The sequence below is a fragment of the Camelus bactrianus genome, chromosome 25 (genome assembly GCF_048773025.1).
Source record: "Camelus bactrianus isolate YW-2024 breed Bactrian camel chromosome 25, ASM4877302v1, whole genome shotgun sequence".
Classification (NCBI taxonomy): Eukaryota; Metazoa; Chordata; class Mammalia; order Artiodactyla; family Camelidae; genus Camelus; species Camelus bactrianus.
Genome location: NC_133563.1, coordinates 38,472,680 through 38,491,110, shown reverse-complemented (window position 1 = coordinate 38,491,110; position 18,431 = coordinate 38,472,680). Strand labels below are relative to the sequence as shown.

General features: G+C 58.3%; 2 protein-coding genes and 1 long non-coding RNA gene across 3 annotated transcripts; 1 reads left to right on the top strand and 2 right to left on the bottom strand.

Annotated features, from left to right (window-relative positions):
* Positions 1-331: 331 nt before the first annotated feature.
* Positions 332-3,457, bottom strand: HGH1 (HGH1 homolog). The gene is made up of 6 exons (XM_010961173.3): positions 2,757-3,457; positions 2,584-2,684; positions 2,385-2,483; positions 2,092-2,183; positions 1,887-2,009; positions 332-1,810 (listed from the first exon to the last, which is right to left on the bottom strand). The coding sequence occupies exons 1-6, from the start codon at positions 3,380-3,382 to the stop codon at positions 1,631-1,633; spliced, it is 1,221 nt and encodes a 406-aa protein (XP_010959475.2). The 5' UTR covers positions 3,383-3,457; the 3' UTR covers positions 332-1,630.
* A 112-nt stretch (positions 3,458-3,569) lies between these two features.
* Positions 3,570-8,710, top strand: LOC141574989 (uncharacterized). Its single transcript, XR_012502188.1, has 2 exons — positions 3,570-3,780; positions 4,840-8,710. It is a non-coding gene; the product is annotated as an uncharacterized LOC141574989 (long non-coding RNA).
* A 359-nt stretch (positions 8,711-9,069) lies between these two features.
* On the bottom strand, positions 9,070-18,400 carry WDR97 (WD repeat domain 97). The gene is made up of 23 exons (XM_074352926.1): positions 18,256-18,400; positions 17,949-18,079; positions 17,144-17,772; positions 16,896-17,017; positions 16,012-16,711; positions 15,798-15,940; positions 15,485-15,721; positions 15,319-15,409; positions 14,790-15,134; positions 14,459-14,519; positions 14,143-14,289; positions 13,803-14,060; positions 13,584-13,709; positions 13,402-13,485; positions 12,467-12,595; positions 12,174-12,365; positions 11,906-12,100; positions 11,609-11,806; positions 11,386-11,507; positions 11,151-11,313; positions 10,310-11,064; positions 10,162-10,223; positions 9,070-10,058 (listed from the first exon to the last, which is right to left on the bottom strand). Exons 1-23 carry the CDS (start codon positions 18,389-18,391, stop codon positions 9,856-9,858), a joined length of 5,229 nt encoding a protein of 1,742 aa, XP_074209027.1. The 5' UTR covers positions 18,392-18,400; the 3' UTR covers positions 9,070-9,855.
* Positions 18,401-18,431: the final 31 nt, after the last annotated feature.

Genomic DNA, 18,431 nt, shown 5'->3' with positions numbered 1-18,431 from the left:
GTTGCAGAGAAGCTGGAGGAGTCTCAGCTCTCAGCGTCCCTGGATAACACGGAGCCCAGCTCAGACTCAGATGCCCCAAGGCCCCTCCTGCAACTGCGGCGTCTGCAGCAACAGGGCGCCCTACCCAATGGCACCTCCGTGCCTGAGCACCCTGGGGCTCGCCCCAGACGAGGTGCGGGCTCTGCCGGGCTGGTGCTCTGGGGCTTGGAGGCCAGTCATGGGGCGCAGCGGGGTAGGTCCCTCCGGCATCGCTGTTGCTGTGCTCCGTGTCTGCCACCCAGAGCCTGCCTGGGCACCACCTGTTAACCGAGGGTGTGCAGGCAGGCCGGGGTGAGGCCAGATAAAGCGTTTATTCTGTGGAGCCGAGGGTGTGGACTTCACAATACAGGAAGAGGGCCACAGGCCCTGGGGCACCTCGAAAAGAGTCCACATACCTACATGCCAGAGCTTTCATTTAATTGGGAGGGAAGGGGGAATAGAGAGGGACTACTGAGGAGGGAGATACCTGGCACCACAAAGAACCCAGCCTTGATGGGGGTGCGCAAGTGGAGCTACCTCCAGCTTTAAGGCAGTACCAGACTGAGACTTGTGGAGTCGGGAGTATTGGGAACTCTTGGGAAGAGAAGCTACCCTCTGGCACCAGGGTACAAGGGGCCTGGGAGGGCCAGTACACAGGGGTCCTGTGCAAAAGATGGCACTAGGTTTGGTGGGAGGCTCTGGAAGAGAGTACAGTGGGGTGAGGGCCAAACAGACAGCCTACCAGTGACAGTCTTCAAGGCTTGGTGGCTGAAGAATTGGGGGTACCACACATGGAGCCAGGGGCTCCAAGGGGGCAGAGGGTGGTGGGGAAAAAACCTTGGACCATGGGCAAGGCTGCAGGCGTATCAGGGAGGCTCTCAGCATGGTAGGCAAGGGGTTCTGGGGAGCTGAGACTCAGGGAAGTTGACCAGGGAGAGGGCCTAGCTATTGGAAGAGGGCGAGGGCATCAGCTTAGTCCAGAACTGGGAAACAGGACTCGAGGAGCTTGCACAGGGCTGAGAACTGGGTTTGAGCAAGGTCAAGTGGGAAGGTGGAGAGGATGAGAGGGAGTGCTCCAGGGAGAGGCCAGGGGGATGCAGCCCTAGGAGGCTCCAGGACAGGTTGTGGCTGGTGAGAATCTCAACAAGTCAGCCCTTTGAGGCCGAGTCTCAGGCAGGGCAAGCTGAGGGCCCCAGGACAGGACTGGCAGCAAGGGGCACTGCAAGCACCTGGGTGCCCACCTACGCCCAGACCACTGCAGCACCCCTGGGACTGGGAAGCTTCAGCTGACCCCTCCAGCTTGCAGTACTTTTCTGTCCAGCCTCATAGGACACCCCGAGGATGTACCTGAGCAAGTCATAGGGCCTGGCCAGCTCTGGTTGAACATTCCTTCTCTGAGCAACCAGCATTCTTGCTGGAAGCAACAGTGCCCTCAAAACTTCAGTGTTTCCTGAGCACTCGCTCTAGGGCCCTCAGCAAGGACCTGGAGCTTACAGGTGGCTCTGCTTCTCAGCAGCGCACAGCCTCAGAGCAAGGGGACCCGGAGGCCTGCCGGCAGCTGCAGATGGGTCTGGTCTGGGAAGCCTGGAGCTGGTGGCGGGCTTCAGGGGCCTCAGGTGGGTGCAGCTCCCTCTGCTTGTGGCTCTGGAGCCAGTTCCTGCTCCTGACGCTTCTGCGCACACTGCTCCTGGTCCTGGAGGTCCTGCTGCTGCAGCTCTCGCTCAATATCTTCGGGCACCTGCACCTCCAGCAGGTTCTCCATGCCGTGCTCCGGCTCGTCCCCAATAAGCACCTGCCAGCAGGGCAGGCAGGTGAGCAGCTGGCTAGCACACCACGCTCACCCACCACCCCCCTAGCCCCGCACCCACCTGGATGAGTTTCTCACAAGCCATCCGCACATCGGGCTCTGACTCCCAGCTGTGCAGCTCACGCAGGATCAGGTAGGCTCCCTGGTCTCTCACCTGCTTCCGACCAGGCGCCGTTGCTGTCAGCTGGGAGAGGACAGAGGTTACCCAGATGTTGTGTACTTGTGTGTGTTGCGGGGGGCATTAATGTAGCAGGACCGCTGCTCACCAGCATGATGGCCTCAATGAGCATTTTGCGGATGTCGGCATCAGACTCTCGCTGCTTGTCTGACGGCAGGTACTGCAGGTCAACAGGCAGCCCTAGGGGTGAATGTGGGAGTCACTGGGTCCCTATGTGGCCCCTGGGCTGATACGCCAGACCCTACCATTGTAAGCCAAATCTGTGCTTAGCTCCCTGCTGGAATGTTTCAGAAGAGGCCCTGACCTGGACACCTTCTCCCTCTCCCCTAATGGCCTCCCTTCCTGCCTAGCCAACCCTGAGGCTCAGCCCAAGCCACTCACGCTCCATCTCCTCCTCAGAGAAGTCCTCAGGCCCAGCCAAGGGCAGTAGCAAGAAGGGGAGAATGTCCACCTCGGGCCCAAGCAACCACTCATGGTGTCCTGGGGGAAACAGGAATGGAGGCCAGTCCAGAGGGGCCCCAGTCCAGTCTATCCCCCCCCCCCCATTCTCCGACATGGCAATTTCCCCACCACCACTCACGGTGCTCGAAGCAGCAGTTTCGCAGTGTCCCCACCACCCCGCCCCTGCGCACCGAGGAGTCCGCGTATTGGGTAAGGGGCAGCAGCCGCTGGACCACGCACCTGGAGGGAAGGACCACTCAGTGCCGTCCCTTCTCACTTTCACCCCCTCCCAGCGAGCACCCTGGGCTTCACCTGTCGCGGTCTAGCAGGAAAGCGCGCGTGGCGGGACGCTGGCTGAGGTTAGAAAGCACAGGCCCCAGGTAGTGAAGGGGCGCGCGGGGGTTGTAGCCGGGAGTGCACAGCGCTCGAACCAGCCGCTCCAGGCCCGTCTCCACCGGCTCCGCGGCCGCCAGCGCCGCCATCAGCGCAGCACACGGCGCCGGCTCGCGGCTGAGGTTAGCCAGCACGGCGGCCGCCTCTTCGGCCCAGGGCCACTGTGGGTCCAACGCGCAGCCCAGCAGGCGGGAGGGCAGCCCGGGCTCGGCCGCCAGCAGCGGATCGTACAGGCCGGGGTCGGCGGCCAGATTGACGAGCGCGCGAGCGGCGTCTCGGGCCGGGGCGGGAGCAGGGGCCACCGCGAGCTCGACCAGCGCCCGCAGCAGTGCCCCTTGGCCGGCCAGCAGCGTGCGGCCCGGCTCCGAGCCGGTCAGCGCCAGCACGTGCTGCGCCGCCGCCGCCTGCAGGTCACCCCGCGCTCCGAGCGCCAGGAAGGGCAGCAGCTTCGCAGCCGCCGCCTTCGGGCCGGCCTCTGGCATCGGCGACCCTACGGAAGCGAGGCTGCCGGCTGACGCGCCCGAGTCAGCCCCGGCGTCCACCATGCCGGTCGGTGCGCTCGGGTCAGCGCGCGTAGATCCGCCTGGCACCGCCGCGGCGCAGCGGCCCCGCCCACCACGGTAGCGGAAGCTGCAACGGCCAATCCGAGGCTGTCGACTCTGCGCAGGGGGCGGGACCGCCGCTCGGAGGCGGGGCCACGCGGAGGCCGGGGGATTGTGGGATTGGGTGCCGGCCCGGAAGCCGCGCGCCTCAGTTGCCCGGCAGCGGTGGGGGTCCCGAGGCACGGACGCTGCGCCAGCTGTGGCGCCGTCGCAGGGGGTCCTGCCAGCCACCGAGAGCTGGCTGGTCACGTGGCCCTCTTCCTTCGCGGGCCGACGGAGATCCATCTTCACTGAAAGCGAAGCCAGACTGACTGCTGGTGTTAGACTAGCTTGTATTCCCGGTATGATCTCCGTTTGGTCGGGAGACATTTTCACTTTTATGTATTGCTGTGTTCAGTTTGCTGAAGTTTTGTTTAGAATTTTTTACATCTCAGTCCATAAGGGATATTGATCTGTGGTTTTCTTTTCTTGTAATATCTTTGTCTGGTGTTGGGTAACATTGGCCTCAGAAGGACTGGGGGGAAAATTCCTCCTCTTGAATTTTCTGGAAGAGTTTGTACAACTAATGTTACTTCTTCCCTAAATGTTTGCTAGAATTCCCCGTGAAGCCATCTGGGCCTGAAGTTTTCTTTCTGGGAAGGTTTTTCAATTATAAATTCAATTCCTTTAATAGATACGTGTATGTTCAGGTTGTCATTTCCTTCTTGGGCGACTTTTGGTAATTTGGGTCTTTTAAGGAGTTGGTCCATTTCCTCTAAATTTTTTAATTAATTGGCACAAAATTCTTCATTATATTCCCTTACTGTCCTTTTAGTATATGTAGAGTGTTGTGGTATCACCCGTCTCGTCGCTGATATTGGCAATTTGTGTCGTCTTTCTTTTTGTCAGTCTTGCCAGAGGTTTGTCAGTTTTACTAATCTTGTTAAAGAACTGCCTTTTGGATTTATTTTCTTTATTGCTTCCTTTTTCGATTTTATTGGTTTCTACTTTGACCTACTGTTTCCTTTCTTCTGCTTACTTTTTGAGTTTAATTTGCTGTTCTTTTTCTAGTTTCTTAGGGTAGAAGCTGAGGTCATTGATTTGAGATCTTTTTTGTTGTTGTTACTATAACTTTTTTAAAGTTGAAGTATAGTTGATTTACAATGTTTCAGGTGCACAGCAAAGTGATTCAGTTATATATGTATATATATATTTTCAGATTATTTTCCATTATAGGCTATTAACAAGATATCGAATATAGTTCCAGGTGCTCTACAGTAGGTCCCTGTTATTTTATTCTTCTTTTCTAATACAGAAGGTTTCCCCCCATTTATTATCTGACTTATGGGTTATGTTACGTACTTTTACATAGGTTAAAAACTCCTTAATAGATTGATACATTATTTTTATTTCACACTAAGGGTCAGGATGAAGCCTCTGGGGCAGTGATGCCCTGGAAAGCCACTCACAGGGAACAGTATGCCCCTGAAGTCAGCAGATCATAAGGTCCAAGGGCTGCGATTTGCCCCCACCTGAGACCCATGGGAAGGGCGCCTCATAGCCTCAATCCCGACCTAAACTTTCATGAAAGTGAAATTGAAACAGAAATTGAAGAGGATGGACAAGTCCAAGAATGTGCCCACCTCTCCAGGAAAACCACATGCTCGGGACACACAGATTCCAGTCATAAGAGCTGAAAATTCCTCAAGATGTGGAATTGGAATATTATGTATAATCTAGGTAAGTGATGCCCTCTGGTGGGAACTTTTGACTGAGACAAAAATGTGCACCTTCAGGGCCCACTGGCATCCAGAGGACTAATGCGCAAGCCCTGGCTTTGATTGGTTTGAGGAAGTTTTTATGGTAGTCACCAGTAGGGAGCCTTAAATATCCCTAAAATGAATTAAAAGGTCCAAACTTTTTGAAAATAATTTCAAAGTTAAAGTTACAAGAACTGTGCAATGAACCCCCATATACCCATGACCCAGAGAACTCAAAGTCAAATCCCCAGGTCACACCAGTCACCCCAGTAATGACCTTTTACAGTAATGGCCTTTCAGCAAAAGGTTGTGCCTCTTGTCCCCTTTGGTTGGGAACAGCTCCTCAGTCTTTGATCTTGGTGCCCTTGACACAGACCACGGCCATGATCAGGTGGCACTGTGTCAGTTGGTTCCAGGCCTGGAGAAGTTGATTTCATCACTTAATTAAGGTGGAGTTGCCCAGGCTTCCTCACTCTCAGGTTACTCTTTTTCTTTTTTGTATTTAATATTTTGTGGGGAGATACTTTGAGACTATGTAAACATTCCGTTCCTCATTCACCTTTCACTCGCTAGTTTTTTCATGTTACTATTTTTTTCTCTGACTTATGATCATGGTGGTTGCCAAAGAGTGAGTTTCTAATTTTATTGTTTGTTATGAGGGCAAAAAGCTTTCTCTTTACCTATTTATTTATGTCAACAAAGACTCATGGATTCCTAGTTTATTCAAAGAAATGTAATATTTTCCTGTCATTATTTTGATCCTCAGATTGTCCTCAGTTTGGCCAGTGAAAGTACCTTCAAGGAGGCTCCTGTGTGTTTTTTTAAATGTTTTTAAAATTAGCTTTATTTGAAACCAGACAGTACCCTGCAACACCTGCCCAGGGACAGACCCCCCCCCCCGCCCCATGTCCCTCTACCCTTTCTGCAGAGGAGCTTTGGCCTCCTAGCACTTCCCTGAGTTCCAAAGAGCAAATTTAATCAGAGAAGTGAGAAAATGCAGAAACAAAGCAGTCAAGCAAGACAAAATAATAATAGTTCAGCCATAAACAAAGTCAAGGACCTTGAGGGCTAGAGATGACATCCTGAGCCACAGCCTTGAGTGGTTTTGCAGATACTGAAACCCCCACCAGGTGGAAGAAGTTCACTGCCTGCTGACCACCAGCACAGAGACTCCAGAAAACTGATCATTGAGATTCCTGAAATACCACCCTTCTACCTCACCATCAACCAATCAGAGGTTGTCCACAAGCTGATCACCCACCCAGTGATCCGCCTTCCTCACTCTGTCTTTAAAAATCCTCCCTGAAAGCCGTCAGGGAGCTCGGGTATATGGGGCATTAGCTGCCTGTTCTTGCGATCAACACTGTACTTTCCTTCACCACAACCTGGTGCAGTGGATTGGCTTTGCTGTGTGTCGGTTGAGTGGACTCAAGTTCCGTTTGGTAACATCGAGGTATAAGCCACATACCATACAGGTCACCCATTTAAATTCAATGGCTTGTGGTATATTACATTAACTTTTGAAAGTGGTTGTAAAGTACATACAACAAAATTGGCCATTTAACCATTTTAAAGTGTATCATTAGTGGCATTGATTATGCCCACAGTGTTTCCAAAACGTTTTCATCACCCAGAGCAGAAACTCTAACTTTTAAGCACTAATTGCCCACCTCCCCTCATCACCCACTAGTGACCTCTAGTCTTTCTTTTTTTTTAATACATTCTGTTCTTATTTATTTTATTATTTTTTAATGGAGGTACTGGGGATTGTCTGTCATGTCTGCTAAGCATGTGCTGGCTGTCTCTAGACATGTCTATTCTAGGTACTTCAGTGGTTACATCTCATGTAGCTATAAAACAACGTCAAAACCAAGGTATGCATGTAGTTCCATGCCACCGTGTGACTCGTGTAGATTCATGTAACCAATGCCACAGGCAAAACCGGGAATAGTCTCATCACCACGAAGCTCTCCCTCCTGCCCGCCCACCCTCCCTGCCCGCGGCAACTACTAACCTGTTCTTCACCTCTCATCTTGTCGCTTCAGGAATGTTATTTAACTGGAATCACAGAGTAGATGATGTTTTGAGACTGGCTTTTTTCACTCAGCATAATTCTCTGTAGACTCCAGGTTGCTGTCTGTGTCAGTAACGGTTCATTTTCCTGGCTGAGTAGTCCGCATGTGGACGTGCCACGGTTGGGTTGGCCGTTCGCCTGTTTAAGGACCTTTGTGTCCTTCCCAGTTTGGGGTCATTACAAATAAAGTTGGTGTAAACGTTGGTGCACAGGTTTTTTGTGGACATAAGCCTTCATTTCTCTGGCATGAATGCGCAGCAGTGTGATTGCTGAGTCGTGGTTTTCAAGAAACTGCCAAATCGTTTTCCAGCTTCTGGACCATTTTACATTCCCACCAGCAGTACAAGGAGGTCCAGTGGCCCCGCAGCCTCCCCGGCAGTTGGTGGTGTCCTTTTTTTTCAGCTGCCCTGCGCTTCCGTTTCCCCGTCTCCGCATGGGCTCATTTGCCATCCTTATCTCCTCTTGGGTGAAGTGTCTGTTCTGTTTCTTTTGCCCATTTTCTAGTGGGGTGGTTTGGCTTTTACAGTCAATTCTGAGACTTGCTTATATATTCTGGATATGTGTCCTTTGTGGGTAAGTCCTTTGTAGGTATTTCCTAGTCTGTAGATGGTCTTCGCATCCTGTTAACAAGGCCTTTCACAGAGCGAAAGTCTTAAAATTTGACAAAGTTCCATTTATTGATTTCTCTTCTTTTATAAATGGTGTCTTGGCGTAATGTCTAAGGCTCTTCATCCATTGCTAGGTCCAAGAGTTTTTGTTTTCTTCTAAAATTTTTATAATTTTACATTTAAATGTATGAACCACTTTGGTCTTTGATTTTATGGTGTCTGTTGGCCAGTAGAATTTTTTTAAATCAGAAAATATGCCTCCCCTTTCTGAGTATTACTTTTTCTAAATTGCCTTCTGACATATTTCTATGTTTTCTACATTCCAATCTTCAACTCATCTGAAAATTACTCATAAGTGACACCAGGAAGGGGTCCAGCTTTGCTGTGTCTGCGCTGTGCTCAGCACTGTCCCTAAGTGCTTCAGGTACAATAATTCATTTCATCCTCATGGAGGCCTGTGAGGCATTACTGCCCCATTTCATGCATGGGGAAACTGAAGCTTAGAGAACTTAACTCACTTAAGGTCACAGTCAGGAAGCAGAGAAATATATATGTCTGTGTGTATTTCCTATACATACATTGCTATTTTGACGTCTTCTATAGTGGAAATCATATTCTAGCTTTTTGTACATTTTTCTATTGGGTTATGTGATTTTTTTTAGTGGTTATTGATTTGTAGAAGTTCTTTATACACTTTGGAGATGAGCCATTATTAGGTACATGTATTTTAAATGTCTCCTCCCACTCGGTCACCTTTGTAGTCTCAATGGTGTATTTAAATTAATAATATTTCCTAATTTTTAAAAAATTATATATTAATATTTACTAATAAATGTATCGTTTTCCTTTATGAACACTGGGGTTTTTTGACTTGTTTAAACTTTTGTGCTACTTTCTCATGTTTGTATTTAAAGCATTTATTGCTTTTATAATTTAAACCACGAAGCAGCAGTGGAAGCAGACCGACTGCTGTGGGCCTCACAGCCCGTCTCAGCCAGCACGGCTCCTTCTACAGAAACGCCAGGGCTTTTGGTCACCTGCATCTGCACTTCCGGCCCCGCTCAGCCAAGGAAAGGGCTGCCCCCTCGGCAGCCCGTAACAAGAGCCCCTGCACGGCTTGGGGGTTGTGGGGAAGGTGGAGGGACACCAGTTTTAAACATAAAGCCACCGAGAAGAAACATCTGAAGTCAGAGGCTGAAAATGCGGGAGAGAAACCACCACCCAGGCCGCCAGCAGCCAGCTGTGAAAGCTGGAACGGGCCCTCAGCAAAGGCAGTCCCAGCAGACATGTACCCCGGGGTCCCACGGTGGCTGGGTCAGTGCCTTCTGAGGTCACAGCCGTTCAGAAGAAAGCCGAGGCCCTCTTGAGACCCTATGCGTCACAGACAAGGTCGACCTCCTGGTGACTTTTAGGTTGAAAGGTCCAGACGACACTGCCCCTTTGTTGCTCCTTGAATAAAGCACGAAGGGCCGCGTCATCAATCCTCCTCCTTTCTAGCCTACAAGTAGCAGAGCTCTGACAGACTCCTGGTTTCACCTGCATCAAACAACTGCAGGTTTCTCCCCACACACCTGTGGCCACCCCAACCCCAGTAATAACTGATAAAGGTTGGCTGCGTGCCTGAGCAGGGCACACCCATCCTCCGGCTTCCCTCTCTGGAGTAGACTGGCCCGACCCCACCAGGAACACTGCTCCACCATGTGCTGACCACAGCCCAGATCCTGTCCCACCCTGGACCCCACTGTGCCCCCAGCTCCTGCCTCACGTGTGCAGCTGGCCACCGGCAGGCTCACGACACACCAGCCAGACCTCTCTGCCCACCTCAGCGGCCCCTAAAGATGAAGGTGGCATCCAATGTGCTGGCTGTTGCATGTGGACTTTATTCCAGCCCTGGGCCCCGGCCAGGGGCAAATAGCCAGCTAGAGAGCTGTGTCCTGACTCCAGACTGGAGGGAAAGGGAGGGGGGACGGGGTCAGGCCGAGGCTGCTAGCCTGGTCAGCTGTAGCTGTCAGGGTCCGTGTCATCTGGCAGGAAGTAGCGCTGCAGGGCTGGCTGCAGGAGCAGTGAGGGCAGTGGACGGGCAGGCCTGGGCCAGTCTAGGGGGAAAGGCTGCAGTTCCACTCGTGGCAGCGGCAGCTTCAGGGTCCGGATGGAACTGTCCAGGGTGCGGCCCGGCTGGAGCCGGGACAGCATCTGACCTGGGAGCCAGCAGGACAGTGAGGCCTTGGGGTGGGGTCAGTGCTCGCTGGGCTGGGCTGGGGTGAAGGCCAGGTCCCAGTTTCTACTCCTGTCCCCACTCACCCCTCAGTTTCATTGGAGACCTCTGGGCCCTGGCCTCCTGAAGCCGGAGGATAGGGTAGTACCTGGATGGTAAGGAGACGGTTTGGCTGAGCCGGCCCGTCAGCCACCCCACACCGGCTCCTCCCCAGCCTCATCGTGGCCAGCTCACCGGCGATCTCGGAGCTCTGGCACCACTGTGCTGGGCCCCTGAGGGCGCGGGCGCAGGGCAGGGCGCGGGCTCCCTGGGTCCTCCTGCTGGTGGCCCTGCCGCCTAACCTGCTGCTGCTTGCAGAAGAAGTTGAGGGCGTCGATGGGTCCCAGGTCCAGCACTTTTGACTGTGACCAGTCCGTCTGCTCCAGCGGCAGAGGCTCGTCCAGCAGTGCAGTGGGCGAAGAGCAGAAGTGAATCAGGATCTCAGAGAGTGCGCGTCTGGTCTGCCTGAAGCGCGTCTGTGGTGGCATCTGCTGGGCCTGAGACTCCAGGGCGGCCACGTCCGGCTCCCCAGGCGAGACCACCAGCGAGGGCGTCCAGGAGCGGACGGAGGGGGTCACAGAGATGTGAACAGTTGCCCCAGAGGCCATGGAAGTCTGCGACAGGCCCTCCTTGGCAGGAGGGAGGGGTGCTGAGGTCTCCGAGACCTGGGGCAAGATCTCGGACAACTTGGTCACAGACGGCTGCAGGGTTTCCATCTGCAGGGGAAGGTAGCCAGTGGAGGGTGCACTGCAGTCCAAGGCAGAGGCTGCCCCCTCCTCCACCAATAGTGAGGCCCAAGTGGTGCTGCCCCAGTTCCAAGCCAGCGGGAGACCCCACTGCCATCTCCTCCCCAGGGAGGAGCAGGAGGATCCCAGGAGATGGGGAGGGGTTGGGGGTTGGGGAGGACGGATGAGGCACAGAGCTGGGGCGGGGCAAGGAGCCTGCTGGCCTCACCTGGGAAAGCCTCCGGAGAAGGTGGGAGGCTCTGTGGCCCAGCGGCCCACCCCACCCCAGCCCCACCCCAGCCCGCCCAGACCTGCAGCTGCTGGATCATTTCCTCCAGCTTCTGGCAGCAGCGCGTGCGCAGTGCAGCCTTGGAGTCACAGTCCGGGCCCTGGACCCAGGTCAACATCTCCTGGAACAGGAAGCCCTGCGGGTCCTGAAGGCCTAGTCCGTCCAGCAGCTTCTTGAGCTCTGGCCTGGGACAGGTGTGGGCGGCTTACTGGAGGCCCCGGGGCTGGCAGGGAGGACGGGTAGAGAGAGGGACTCACCGGCAGGAGGCGGGCGAGTAGAGGAAGTAGGACATGAGCTCCAGCACCACCTCGCGGGACTCCAGGGAGCAGGCCAGGAGCAGCTGCAGCGCCAGCATCACGAATTGCTTCTGGGTCTTGTCCTGAGTGCGGGGGAGGGGAGCGGATCACGCCCGGCGGGGGAGGGGCGGGGCCTCTCGAGGGCTGGGGCCCGGGGCGGGGCCTCTCGAGGGCTGGGGCCCACCTCGAAGCTCGGCGGCTGGTCCAGGTTGAGCAAACGCACAAGGATGCCCTGCAGCCGGCCACAGAAGCCTCTGCTGACATCAGGCAGCAGCCTCAGCAGCACGTGCAGGATGTCCACGCGGTCGGCCCAGGAGGCCTCGTCCAGCAGGTCCATGAACAGCAAGGCCAGGCCCTCCACCGTGCCCACCTCAGGGTACGCCTGCAGGGCCCGCGTGCTGAGGCCTGCCCCCTGCCCCAACCCAGGCCTCCAGCCTCCCCATCCCATACCCGAGCCCGCGCTCCCAAGACTCCCCCGAACCTCCAGGGTGAAGATGGGGAACAGCTTTTTAAACCAGTTCTGCCCAACGAAGAAATGCAGGAAGCTAGGCAGGTGCCCGTGGCGCTCTTCCCAGAGCGCGCGCCCACGCCGGTGTGGGGGGCGGCGGAAATGGGTCTCTGTCCTGGTGGTGTCGTCGCGGGGGCCCATGGGCCTCAGGGTCAAGTACTCAGAGACCTGGGGGGAGCGGCAGCAGTGCAGACCCTGCCTCTCCAGCAGCTCCCTAACCCTGACACCAGGGGACACCCACCTGAGCCTTTAGCTCCTCAGACTCCAGCAGCTGGTCAGAGAGCTGCCCACAGGGACTCAGGGCATCTGAGGCCCAGTCCAGCGGCTCCTTGTCCTCCTCTTCCCCCAACCACTGGATCAGCCTCTGCTGCCACATGGCGTGCTGCTGCCTGATGCCCCTCACCAGCCACAGGTCGTCCTGGCTCACGCCTGGCTACGAAGGGGAGAGCGAGTGGCTGCAGGGCTCCTGGGAGCCAGGCCCTCCCATTCACCCCTCCCCGGCCCCGCCAGCACGCCCCCAGCTCTGCCCCTTGCCTTTGGTCTGCTGCTGTGGGTGAGCTGGCCCAGGGCACCGAGGCCTCTGACCTCCCCAGGGAGCCACATCTGCTGCAGCACCGCGGAGTTGGGCACGCAGCCCGGGAAGTGGACAGGCCGTGTCAATTTCTGGAGGTGCAGGTCGGGGCCGGCACCACGGGGCAGTCTGAGGATCAAGCTCCGCCCTGCCCCAGAGGCCGCCCTGGCAGTGCACCCGCCAGCCAGGTCTCTGGGTCTCTGAGAGCTGGGCTCAAAGCCCTGCCCCCACAAGCACAGACAGGGAGAGAATCTCTGGCACAGGGCAGTCAGGGCAGCATCAACTGTGGTAACTGAGGTGGGAAATCTGGGGAACAGGCGGCCTTTGGGGAAACCCGACACCCCAGATGCTCTCCATGGGACTCAGCCTCCCATCCTGGAGCAGAGACACCAACAGGAGAGGGACAGTAGGAGTTCAGAGAGGGGCTGTTGAGGCCTTGGATAGAGGCCATAGCGGCTGGAGGGGTCAGTGACCCACCTAGGAAGGTAGGAGGACCAGGTCTGTGTGCCAGACAAGGCCTATCTGGGCATTTGGATGTGAGAGTGTAGGCAGACAGTGCCTTGCAAGAGGCTAGCTCTCAGACAAAGTCCGCAGGGGGCTCCCCAGCCGACATCTTCTCTAGGGAGGGGTACGCAGGCACAGCCAGCTGGCAGAGGCTCTGGCTTTGCCCAGTGCTGCTCTGGGGTCCTTGGCTCTCTGCAGCTGGGTCCCAGAGTGCAAGGATGCAGGGCACACAGAGCAGCAGCACTGGAACTGGGCCAGGGGCGCGGGGCTGCGGGTGGGCATGGCCCTTGGGTCAGATTTAGACACAAAGGTTTGCGGCAAAGGGAAGATGGGGTACACAAGAAGGGTCCCCACAGGGAGGGAAGTGCCTCTAGGGAGAGCAAGGGGCTCCCACCTTGTAGGGCTGCATGGTGGCGGGAAAGAAGCCCCCGAGGTTGGAGAGAAGCTCCTGGGGCCGCCTCTTCGGTGGCAGGGGGATCTGGGAATGGGACAGGGCTCAGAGCCAAGCTTGGACTCCAGAGTCCCTGCAGCTCTGCCCTTGGCTGGGCAGGACCCCCACCTGCCCAGGCCCCTCACCCTATGCTGCAGGTGGGAGGACAGGGGGTCCGGGGCCACAGGCTTCTCCCTGCGGAGCCGCTCCGACTGCAGCTGCAGGTCCAGACTGAGGCCCAGCTCACAGCTCAAGGAGGAGCGAGCCAGCAGCTAGGGCCCAGGAAGAGGAGTCAGAGGCGAGGGACAGGGATCCCAAGGTGAGGGCAGAGGGGTGGGAGGGGTGGGAGAGGTGGGAAGCCTCACCTGGGATGCTCTGCTGTGCACCCTCTGGTGGTGGGGTGGGACAGGCACGGGCACTCGGGGAGGGCGGGCAAAGCGCCGGCCCAGAGCCCCCAGGTCCTGTGGTGGCAGGGTCATTGACGCTGGGGGGGCTTCAGTGCAGTCCCCAGCCTGTCCGAGGCTAGGGGCGTCTCTGGGCAGGTCGCACACTTCCCAGGTCTCTCTCTCCACAGTGAAGGGCAAGGCACTGCACTGCTGGGACTCTCTTCCAGTATACTTGCCCTGCCAGTGGGGGGGGGGGGGCAGAAGGGCAGTGTCAGAGGCACAGGGCAAAGTGGGGGGCTGGGGGAGGCCCCATACTCACCAACGGGCCGGGGCCGTAGATCAGACGGAGGTAGTTATCGAAGGCCTCCTGGCACTGCCCGGAGAGTGGGGCCTGGGCGGCCGGGCTCACCAGCCCCAGTCTCAGCTGCTGAAGGTCTTGGTCCCGGGCAACCAGGGCTTCCAAGTCCTGGGGTGGGGGTCAGGGGTCAGCCTGTTCTTCCTCGAGCCTTGCCGCGTGCTGCCCAGACAACCACAGGGATCCCAGGCTGCCCCGGGGACTGAGGGGAGTGGCTTGAGCCTGGGCAGGGGGCAGGGCTGGGGCACCGGGGTGGTGAGGGGGTCAGGACCCACCCCACCTCCTCCAACACTGGCTGCTGAGGTGCTGCCGTCTGGCGATGGATGAAGGACAAGGCTGTGCTGCAGACAGGGACGGGCATGGGTGGGTCACGAGGTGGCACTACCAGTGGGACAGGGCAGAGGTGGGACAAGGACCCGGGAGGTGGGTGGCCAAGCCCCTGGTGGGGAACAACCAACTGCCAGGAGTGGGGAGGCCAGGACTGGGACAGGCCTGCAGTGGCCCAAGGGGCCTGGGAGCCCCAGGGTCTCATGCTGGGGACACAGCCTGGCCCTGACCCAGGGAGCTGGGCGGGGACCTCCAGGACAGTTCAGCCAGGCTGGCTAGCAGACCTGAGGCTGGCCGCCCCATGCAGGTTGGCAAGCCTCCGCAGCTGGTCTGAGGTCAGCGACTCCTGGCTCTTCAGGGGCAGTGGAGGGTCGTCTACCATGTCGGCGACCTTCCCATACAGCTTCTGAGCAGGGAGAGGAGCCTGGAGCCCTGGCCTTGCAGGCTCATCTGCTGACAGCAGCCCCACCCTGCCCACGTGGCACTCAGTGCACACCTTAACCAGGTAAGATGTGGGCAGGTAGAGCATGTGGGACACCAGGCAGAGGCGGGAGCCCAGTGCCAGCACCAGATCCCCGCTGTTGTTGCAGAAGGTTAGGGCCTGAGGGGCACCATTCAGCTGCAGGAGCCTGGAGGGATGTTCAGGGCTAGAGTCCAGCCCTGCTCCACGGAGTGGAAAACCGAGGCAGCAGCAGAGGCAAGGCTCTCTCCCCTATCAGGCTGCTGGGCTCTGGTTGAGAGCAGAGGCAGGAGAACCCAGAGGGCCACCCCCACGCTCCTGACCCTCCCTTTGCCCTCCCAGCCCCAGCCCACCGCAGCAGGCGGTTCTCTGCTGTCCAGATGCGGATGGTGCAGTCCAGGCTGGAGCAGGCGTACAGCTTAAGCGTGGGACAGCAGCACAGGCCTGGGGGCCAGGGCTCAGGGTCAGGGACCAGATCCATACGGTGGCCTGGGCGTCACCTTTGCCCTGTCCCCTCACCGGTGATGTGGTCTGTGGGGTCGTCCTGGGGCTGGTGATCATAGCGTGGGCGGCTGTCCAGGCCGAACTGCACCAAGCCATAGGTGGCACTGTGGGGGTCCTCAAAGCCCACAGTGACGTGCTTCCCAAGTGCACAGAGTACCACGGCCGGGTGGCAGCAGGAGAAGGTGCGAAGCAGGCTCAGGCTCTCCTCAGCGTAGGGGAAGACGCGCCACATCTTCACGGTCAAGTCTCCCCCTTGGGGGCGGGAGCCATGGTTGGGGGGGGAAGCCGGGGTTCCCAGGCCACCTCCTGGGGGAGGAGACGTACTGACCGGAGGACACGATGCTGTTCCAGGTGGACTCGATGGCGGTGACGGGTCCTGGGCTGTGTGCCACCGTGTGGAAGACTCTCTTCGATGAGCGCAAGTCGAGCACAGACAGGGCGCCGTCGGTGTGCCCCACCACGGGCAGGTACCTATGGGTGGCAGCAGCCTGTTGGCGCGGGCCCTGTCGCCTTGCCCAGCCCTCACTGTCTCTGGCACCCACCGGTTCTTGTCCTTCCAGGCCCAGGCCATGTCAGTGGGGCACAGCTCGCCCTCGAGCTGGCGCACGATCTCCCATGTGGCAAATGCACTACTGGGGTCTGTGAGGTGGCTGTAGAGGTGCAGGCAGCAGGGCCTGGACGCAGGGGGTGGCGGCGGGCACAGGCGGTGCAGCACCCTCATGGGGCAGCGAGCCGCGTTGGCACACAGCAGGTGTCCCGCACGCGTCAGCAGCCACAGTGCTTCGTGAGGCAGGCAGTAGGCCACGGCAGCCACGCAGTCTGCAGGCTCAAGCAGAAGCGCGCTCACGGTGCGTCCCGTCGAGACGGACACCAGGTAGACCGAGCCATCGGCGCACGCGCACACGAGGCGCACAGGCAGCGGCGGGTGCAGGGGCATGGGCAGCGCGGGCGCCACCTGCAGGTGCAGCACCGGCGCTGACAGCTGCACCAACGGCGAGTAGAGCTCACGCAGGCGCCACAGCTCCAGGCTGCTGGCACGCAAGGAGAGCAAGGGCCAGCCAGGGCCGGCGGGGGCCAGCAGGCGGTCCACGCTCTCGGACGACACGCCCCGGCCCCAGCAGCTCAGCGCCACCTCGCCCACCTGCGCCGCTGCCTGCAGGTCCCACGTGCGCAGCGTCCCGTCCTGTGAAGCTGACAGCAGCAGGGTTGTGTTGGGGAGCACAGCCACTGCAGTCACCGGGCCTGCAGGAGGGACGCGGGTCACTGCACATCAGGGACTAAGGAAGGGGAGCCGTCAGTCAGGGTGGTGGCCAGGAGCAGCGTGGCCAGGAGTCAAGGAATTCCATGCCCAGAGCCCCTTAAGGCAGAAGGCTGTGCACAAGGTGGAGGGAGACCAGGCCTCAAGAACCACGGTGGCGCGGCGCACCTGTGTGGCCCACGAACACCATCCGGATCTGCCAGTCAGCCTCCCACACCTTCACCGTGCTGTCCCGGGAAGCTGTCACCATGGCCTCTACATCCCTGCAGTACGCCAGGTCGCAGATGGTGCTGAGGGGTGAGAGGGAGGCCCGGCGGACTTAGCACCGCCTTGTGTGTGTGTACCTGCACCCCTGCCATGACTGGATTTCCTTCGCAGACTCGCCTCATGAGTCCCCCGTCCCTGGGCCCCCTCACGTTTTGTGCAGATCTCGACGCACATCTATGAGAACCCAGGCTTGCAGATCAAAGGTGAGCACAGCTGAGCCGTAGGCTGCGAAGCAGCACGGGACCTGATGGGGAGGCTGAGGCCCCAGAGCCAGACGCGCAAGTGCACCTGCCTGGCCCGGCAGTGGCTGCAGAGGTGACCTGTGCGGAACCAGGCAGCGGCCACCTGAACGGAACTTCCAAAGCGCCAGGCTGCCGTCTGCCTCGGCCACTAGCAGCAGCCCGAGATCGGGCACTGGCAGGCAGCAGATGGGCTCGCAGCCTGGCACCCTGTGCACCCCTGGTTTACTCAGCCACAGTAAGCTTAAGTCAGATCTCAGTATGGCCAGACCCACTGGGCCCCAGCCCACAAAGCGGCCCACAGTGCCCAGCGGACCCAGCACTGCCACTAGCCCCGTGAGAGCAGCAGGAGCCGGCAGCTTCTTCTGCATCCAGCCGTCCTCCCTGTGCAAGTGCAGGTGGCCCGCACCATCCAGCATCACAAAGCGTCGGCCCACCGGGTCCTGTGCCACCGAACGTAGCCCGGGTGCCACCTCCAGGAGGCGCAGTGGCTCCAGCCCGTGGGTCAAACGCGCCACGCGCAACTCAGCTTTCTTCTCCTGTAGGCCACGACCAGCAAGCCTTAGTCAACCTCATCGGGGCCAGGGGTTGGGGGAGAGCAGTGCACCCGCCTCTGGGAGCCAGGAGGATCAGGGCTGGGGTCCTGCCGGGGCCCTTAGTAGAAGAGCCAGGCCAGGAAAGAGGCCTTGAGCCAGGTACCCTGAGCAAGCCACACCTTTTCCACGAAGTTCTGGAGGCCTGTACGCAGAAGCAGCCACAACTGGCGGGCACGGGCGCTCGGGCTCATGTTCTGCCACTGTGAGTTGCTGGTAAAAAGCCGTGGGGCCGGCTCTGAAAACGATGACGCTGCAGGCCAGCAGGAGAAGCCCTGTCGCTGTTCGGCTGTGGACCCCCAGCCCTGGAGGTCGGGGGCAGCCAAGGGCCCTCCTGAGGGCCCTGCCAGGTGAGGGGACTGCCCCGGGAGTGCTGCGTTCCCGGGGAACAGGACCTGCGCCACAGGGGTCGAGGCCAGGCCACCTCACCATTCCTCTCCTTGAGCAGCCCCGGGTCCGGGACATCATAGATGTCAGCGTCATACAGGTCCAGGTCCAGGTCTGAAAGCAGGAGGTCGCCTTCTGCTGTAAAGGGGTTGCTCGCATCCAACACATTCGACTCCATTTCAGCAGCTGCAGGTCCAGGCGGCTCAACAGCCCCTGTG

Excerpts from the sequence above, each read along its gene's own strand:
- HGH1 (XM_010961173.3), bottom strand. The coding sequence starts at position 3,382 with ATGGTGGACGCCGGGGCTGACTCGGGCGCGTCAGCCGGCAGCCTCGCT. Across the intron at positions 2,484-2,583 it reads AAACTGCTGCTTCGAGCACC|GACACCATGAGTGGTTGCTT; the intron begins GTGAGTGGTGGT and ends TGTTTCCCCCAG. Across the intron at positions 2,184-2,384 it reads CTCTGAGGAGGAGATGGAGC|GGCTGCCTGTTGACCTGCAG; the intron begins GTGAGTGGCTTG and ends ATTCACCCCTAG.
- WDR97 (XM_074352926.1), bottom strand. The coding sequence starts at position 18,391 with ATGGAGTCGAATGTGTTGGATGCGAGCAACCCCTTTACAGCAGAAGGC. Across the intron at positions 15,135-15,318 it reads GCAGAGAACCGCCTGCTGCG|GCTCCTGCAGCTGAATGGTG; the intron begins GTGGGCTGGGGC and ends ACATCCCTCCAG. Across the intron at positions 11,807-11,905 it reads TCCCCATCTTCACCCTGGAG|GCGTACCCTGAGGTGGGCAC; the intron begins GTTCGGGGGAGT and ends CGGGCCCTGCAG.